The following is a 7,570-nucleotide window of genomic DNA, read 5'->3' as shown; positions in this document are numbered from 1 at the left end:
ATCGGCGGATATGTGATTATTATATTAGCTGTATTGTGATTAAAATAAAATGGGTCAAGTTCGATTTAGTTGGATGGATTCATTCCATCTTAATTTTTTTATGTGCCTACGTAGGTATTGTTTTCAAAAAACATTAAAATGAAAAAAATCGTTGTTGACGTTGCTACTGTACTGCACGTTAAACGTGAAATAAGTTGCTTTTAAATTGGTAAATGTAGGTGTAAGGTGTAGAAGTTGAAATAATATGATGACCGCTAATAGTTATATTTATCATGAACACTAATAAGATTGTCATAATCGCTATTGACCTTTACTTCGGTCGATAAATTTCCACGTAATGTAAGGTAGTGGGTACAATTTTCTTTAGTTTGTAAGCAAGTAGATTGTTGTTAAACAATCCATTTTTTACAGATTTTCCTGTATGTCAAGATGGGCTAATCTGTTCTGAAGTTGATCGGATAAAATATATAAGCACTTGATGGCAATAAGTGAACAGGAGGCGAAGAATAAATCGGCTATAATCATGTACTCTATGAACTACATCGGTACGTTCTTCAAGAAGTTCTACAATGAGATAAACAGTGCGACGTTGACGGGGGCCATTGACGTGATTGTGGTGGAGCAGCCCGATGGCAGCTTCACTTGTTCCCCGTTCCACGTGCGCTTTGGAAAACTGGGCGTGCTCCGTTCCAGATTTAAAGTGGTAAATTTCTTTCTATGACGTAAATATTCACATTGATCTTCTTTTAGACGCAGTTTAAACACGAAAATATCGATAAATCTTTGCTAAAATATTGCAATAATAAATGCTACTAGATTAACATGATTACTTAGCCTTGACATTTTCTTAGTGTTTGATTATCAGCTATTGAATCTTGGAGATCGAGTTAAAATTTTTTTTATGTCAATATATGCGTATTGCGTATTCAAAAACAGCAAAATATTAATAAGTTGGAGTCCTTCGAATCGATAATAGATAGCTTTGGATTTGATTCACGAACGAGTGCTTTTTTCACACATCTTTATTCGTTCTTTGTTGTTTATTTCCTGTTTCAATATTAAGCTTTTGACATTACGACGATGAACTAACACGATTATATAATAAAGTTGCTACATTCGCATTCATGTCAAAAGCATTGCCTCAATAGGCCAATATAAACAGTTGCCTTCCAAATGCATCGGAATGTGTTTAGTTATCTTAGAGCCATATAACGTTAGCTTATTCCTTCTCTTTCCAAGTAAACCAGAACTCGTAAATGATAAAGAAATCTTATGTTATTAATTATTATCATGTTTTTTTTCATACAGCTATAAATTTTTAAAAGAATGTGTTGAGATTATATAATACATATGTATAAAATTATTTCAAATATTGACCATACACTCCATTTATATTATGGTCAAAAAAATAATGCGACGTATATGTTTGTAATTGGCGTGTAAGTGTGAATTAAATATGCATGTAAATCAAATAGGTACATTTCTAGAAGTAACAAAATCGTAGGAAGATTTTAATGGAATTATATTACCAAGGTATCTCGTATATACTCAGTCGTTTTATGGAATTGTCCTAACGTAGTTTAATACGTAGCTGTAATATATTTAGTTTTTGAAACATTTTATGTTAACAAACAATTTCAATAAATGTAATCATTAATTACAATGCCAAATTGGTTATTAATGTGTACTCAATTGGTAAAGAAATTACGTGCAATATAAATAGTTGTCGTCATAGTATGATTTCACGCATTATTTTGAAAGACGAGCACGAAAGCGATTTGTATATACTTACGCGTAAGGTTAACTACATTGTTAATTTAGTATGCGTATGATGCGGTAGAACAGTCGACAGTGAGTTAGATTATATCGCTGCGGGAGTACTTACAGCTCACCGCGTTCACGTCTAGACTATTCTGGAAAAGAGTAGTAGTCAATGAAGCGACAGTGTCGCGACTCACCCATGTTACAGGATAATAGACTCTGTTTAGCTCCCTCACGGTATCATTTTGTGTGATTATATGTTAGGAAATTCATTGCCAGGGCTAACCGGATGATAGGACAACATATATGTATTATCAAAACAAATATTCAATTGAAGTATTTCAAATGCTTACGTATTTGACATAGGTAATGTTAGTGATGGTCTTTATCTATTGCCAAATCGAGAGAGGAAATCTGCGACTGATTCGCAGTCAAATTGGAATAATGCCAGTCGTGGTTATACAAATATACAAATTCACCAGGGAATTGTATGAAAAATTTGGCACAAATATTTGTCTTCATGAGGCCACCTGTTGTATTTTTATAAAGTCTGCTTAAGATTTTTCGCAAAGTGATGAAAAAAAAATGTGTGTGACATTGATTGTTATACAGTTCGGTAAATAGTGATGATTATTGAATTCATAATTCAAACAAATATATAAAAAACAAGAATATTTTCCTTAACAACTTAGACACTGTGATGTTCAAGTATAATCCATACAATGATTCGACAATATTCGATCATGTCGTCATGCAACGTTTATTTTTTCCTGTAGTCAAGGAGAGTTCCATTAACGATTAAGGATTCTCATAATTTTCTTCACTATATAGTATAAAAGAAAGTCACTTTCTCAGTCCCTATGCCAACGCAACGGATTTCTATGGGGTTTTTTTTAATAGATAGAGTGATTCCTATATATATAATAACATAAATTAAACTAATCTGAATTAACGTGTGCGAAGCCGCGGGCAAAAACTAAGTAAAGTTAAGTACTGTATAAACTCCAAATTTGGAATTCATACTAATTACATAGTTACATGATGTCAACATCGATAACAGTACCAAAACTATGGGTATAGGTGGACCTCGAGCTCAATGGAGAGCCCCTCCCGATTCATATGAAGCTGGGTGAATCTGGTGAGGCGTTCTTTGTGGTGGAAGTCGGTGAAGATGAGGCCGAATGCTCGGCTCACTTGGCCACATCGCCGATACCGGCGAATCGATTCGACGACTTATATGAACCACGCCGCAGAAACTCGCTGTCCGCTGTGGAACCCGATCATGGACAAGCATCCGATTATACCAAAAGGAGGTAAATCATGACACATAATATTTTTAATGTTACAGCAAACGTGTACTCACTAGTCTCGTTGTAAAAATAAATATTGATATTGATCTTGAAAGACGTCAGTCATCCGTGTATCCGGAACATCAATTTATATTCCTCATTGTATTAAATATAACTATAAAATGCTAATAAGTTACGGCAAAAAGTGGTATAGAAAGTATGTCAAGTGAAGTTATAGCCCGTTAAGCAGGAATACGACGTTTGAGCCGTGAGTGCACACAATAACTGGAATGGCCGGCAATGACATTGCCCCCCTAAATTCCTTTTGTTTTTGTATAACTAGAAAGCTGTCTTACTAAGGTCTCATTATTTAATTAGGCGTGAATTCGATTATTTAGACTGTCGTATCTATTTTTTGTTACCATGAATCCGCAATTTCTCAAAAACAACAAAAAATGGCAGAGGTGAAATCTGCAATTCTTTTCATAAAAAAATAAATTATTGTTACTGCTTATTTCATATTATGTGGACCGACTTAAAACTATAATTATAACATTTCTAATCAGGTACACAGCTGACGGCAAAACGATGCAGAAACCTGACTTAAGTAAACATTCAAAGAAAAATACCAAAGAAGACAATAACAAAACCGACGAGACGGAAGCATTATTTGAGATGGATGGTCTCAATGAAGCCACTGACTGGACAGATTCCAAACCAAAGACATTTTCGGCGACGCAGCTCGGTGCCGGCACTGAAGCGAGCCAAACCGTGTTAAAAATTAGCGAGAACAATGACTTTAGACCTATCGACATCATACCGACTAGCCAAGAAGATACGAAACCGAATGGAAACGGAAAGAAAAAGAAGAAAACGCGTAAAGTTAGCTCTAAGAAAAAGCATCAAAGGAAGTCTTCTACCAGCTCGATTTCAAGCCAGTCTGAAGTCACCGGCTCGGAGCTACGCGCCTCGCAGCCTACCGCCATTCCAAATACCACCGATATTAATTTCTTTAGCGACTCCGAAGCTGCTGCTCTCAAGTAAGTTATATATTAATTGTCTACATTTTTATATTACACCCATTTATTCTAGCATACAAATCTCAAAAGTAAAATCATTCAAAAGTGCCAAACGTGTCATTGTTCCTTGAAATTAACTTTTTTAATGAAGAGCTTACTGGCGACGTTCTGTCATTCCTACGTTTATATTTGCTGTTCAGCTATGACTTATCGGGGATATTGGCAGAGGGTCAAAGAAAAAGTTATCTATATATTGTACGTTTTGTGGTTTAAATTCGAGAAAATTCACAAATATTAACTCGGCATCTCGTTGCAGTGAAGAGATGTCAAATTTGAAGCTGAATGGTGAAAACCGCATACCATTGGCGTTGTCTGATACAGCGTTCGAGGTGCACGCTGCCTCCAGACATACGTAAACATTATTCATAAATCTTACAAATGCTTGCTGTAAATAGTACTCCGCGTCTTATGCAATAATAATTATCTTGTAGTCTGTAACAGTGCCTTACATTAATCATTTTAAAGGTACGTCCACTTTTCTGCCAGATGCAATGTAGTTGTAATGAGAAATCTTTTAAATTAAGACTCCACAAATAGATTATGAACAACAATCTTGATAAGTGGACGTTAACCTTATTTCGTATCATTGAAATAGTCATGTGTGTTGGCGATGTTTGAATTAACGATTTTTAAAGTATGCATTTTGTAACAAAACCACGCTTGAAGTAGAAAATAATTATATTTGTACGTAATTAGACAGTAGTCACGCTTTCGCACGTACGAAGTTCATACGGACTCATAATAATTATATGTGATGAAGTTTTTGAAAAGGATATTCTTATTAATTTAACTTTTATTACTAAATTAAGTAAGTTTTGAATAAATCGTTTTGTTAATAAAAATATATTACGTAATTGACTGTCTCCAGTCTAGACTAATTGTTCGTTAGTAATAACACCATTTTTATTGTTTAAATACTACTTTAACAATAAATACATATAGATTTTATATACCTACTAATAAAAAATAACAATATCTAAAGAACACTTGAACTGAAAATGTCACCGTTAAAGCAAGTAGACTCGTAAAATTTAAATCAAGATTTATTTTAACACAAAAATGCGGACACTTGGATTACAATAACAATCTTAAAAAAAGATATAAGATTTAAAAGAATGTTTTAGTTTCGCTCAATGTATTATTAGATAGCGCAATGCGTCCCGTATACAATCGGCGTAGTTCTGAGTTAATAAATTTGTGTACAGGAAAGGATCCCGTCACGGCACGCCGGTACAATCTGACACGGAGGTTGAACTGGCGCGCACCACATCCGGCGATAAGTCGTCCCAGTCTTGGCGTTGGGGTGAACTTCCGGAACCACCGATCCGTGGGACCCAAGTAGCGGAGACTCCAGAAACGCCGGCCTCTCCAGCATCACCAGTAGAACCGGCTTCTCCCACGGAACCCCTCAGTTCTGATGAGGAAAGGCACGGCCGTCGCGGAGTTCTCAGTGGAATGTTCCGATTCATATCCTCGAGGGAAGCGACTGAGCCTGGAGTGGAAGGCGTCTACCTGGACGATCTGGACAAGGGACAAGTCGATCCGGATATTTATTTCCCAAAACATCACGCGGGCCGGTACAGAACCGGTATGTAATATATGCAAATTATCTACTGGAATTATATAAATCATTTAATAATTATATACTGTAAAAGGTAGTATATGACATTATGATAAATTCTTACAAGTTTTTCCGATGTGGGAGTCATAAATGGAAACTGCATGACATAATAATATTATAAAAGTAATTAATGTGTAATTATGTAGGTATGAAGAAAAATATTATTTTTCGTCATCGCAAAATTGAATTATGACATGCGTTGTATTATTTTAGCGGATTCTTTAAGAAATTAACATAATTCAATTGCATATACCAATTACCACTAAACCCAAAATGTATAACGGTACCGTTTAATGGTTTTATGCAGTGAGAATTCGGGTTATAAACACGAATCTTTCTTTTGTTATCCTCTTACTTTGTGACGTCACCAGCTTGTGTGGTTAATTGTTTATGTAGGTATGTTAATTCTCAAACGAGTTAAGAAATGTTGTCCTTTGTTGTGTTATTTTTTACCTTTATCCAATATTTCCAATCATGCGTGTCATATTATTAATTTTTTTGGATGATGGCTAATTTTTTTGACTTTGTTTTTGATATAATATCGTCCCTGTTTATCCTCCGTTATTAACCAAAGTTAGGGATATTTTCTTATTTTTTAAAATTTCATACAGATATCGGATCTATGTTTTCGTAAAAGAGTAACAAACATCCATTCGTACACCTGTCAAATCTTCCCCTAAAGGAAAATTAGTAGGTATTTAGTATTTCATAGCGGATTAGAAACTAGCCGATCCACGCAACTTTGTAAGAAACTACATGAATGTTTTCATGTTTGGGTTTCTACATAGCATTTTTATTTATCGACAAGTAAACAAATTAAAAAAAAAAAACAAACAATACTATAAAAAAGTATGTATATGAATGAACAAGTGTTATGTATCCCGTTCAGGCGCAACAGGCGCGCCGTGCCCCACAGAGGAGGAGTACGAGTCCGGCAACGGCCCGTCGCTGCCGCAGTCGCCCGCCTCGCCCGCCTCGCTCGAACCGGCCGCGCTCGACTCCGACGACGACGAGAAACTGCTTGCCAAGTTAGTGTTCGTGATGAGAATTAAACATTTCACTCCTTTGTTGCTATTCAGTTAAAACTTTGAGAAGTTGAGTACAAAGTGTTGGATAGGCTTGGTGTTTAAATAATTGCATATTTAAACTCTTTATATATTTATAATTAGCTTTGTTGAATATTGGGAAATATACATTATTATCATTAATACATTATAATAAATAGGTCCTTTTGGCTGTAGCGTGATATAACATAGTTTTTCAAAGGATTAGTTATAACTTGCAGTATTCGTGCGTCACGCAGACACTACTATAAATTGAAAATCACTATATTCATATACAATGCAATTTGCCCTATACATTTAGCCTCGTATTTGCGGTGACTTTTTTGCGGTTGAACAATAAACGGTTTATCAACAATGCTTCTGGCTTCCAGTAAAATCCTCATTTTAAACTCCTTTAAAATGAGGAGTGAAAAATAATACCGTTTTGATCACGGTCAAACAAATGGTCAAACGCAGACCATTTGTTTGACGGTGGAAACACACGGTCATACGCGGCTCCAGTGTCCGGCCGTACTGCAGCGTACTGCAGCGTACTGTAAGCGCTGGTGTGGTGTGTGCAGGGGCTGCGTGGAGGTGTACGCGCGCGAGGGCGCGGTGTCGCACGCGCTGTCGTACGAGGAGTTCTGCGCGGCGGGCGGGCGGCTCGCGGCCGAGGGCCGGCTCGAGGTGCGCGTGGCCGGCCGCCGCCTGCCCTGGCGCAGCGCCGGCCCGCTGCTGCTCTCGCTGCTCGCCTACCGCCGCCCGCTACCCGCGGTG

The 7,570-nt window shown here is 36.7% G+C and overlaps 1 protein-coding gene across 4 annotated transcripts in view; it reads left to right on the top strand.

The window, feature by feature from the left end:
• The window catches only part of LOC119829282 (phosphatidate phosphatase LPIN2), a 27,610-nt gene that overhangs the window by 7,556 nt on the left and 12,484 nt on the right, over positions 1-7,570 (top strand). For 3 of the 4 annotated variants that reach the window (XR_005287804.1, XM_038351722.1, XM_038351721.1), the window contains exons 2-8: positions 412-703; positions 2,842-3,074; positions 3,617-4,090; positions 4,386-4,481; positions 5,335-5,717; positions 6,640-6,778; positions 7,375-7,567. Coding sequence is in view for 3 of the 4 variants with exons in the window: in XM_038351722.1 (XP_038207650.1) it covers positions 479-703; positions 2,842-3,074; positions 3,617-4,090; positions 4,386-4,481; positions 5,335-5,717; positions 6,640-6,778; positions 7,375-7,567 (1,743 nt within the window). In the remaining variant the exon portion in view is untranslated. The remainder of the gene's footprint in view (positions 1-411; positions 704-2,841; positions 3,075-3,616; positions 4,091-4,385; positions 4,482-5,334; positions 5,718-6,639; positions 6,779-7,374; positions 7,568-7,570) is intronic. The other variant, XM_038351723.1, reaches the window with a different exon arrangement.

This window comes from Zerene cesonia, chromosome 10 (genome assembly GCF_012273895.1).
Source record: "Zerene cesonia ecotype Mississippi chromosome 10, Zerene_cesonia_1.1, whole genome shotgun sequence".
Taxonomy (NCBI): Eukaryota; Metazoa; Arthropoda; class Insecta; order Lepidoptera; family Pieridae; genus Zerene; species Zerene cesonia.
Note: the sequence above shows the minus strand (reverse complement) of the source record. Positions and strands in the feature narration are given on the sequence as shown.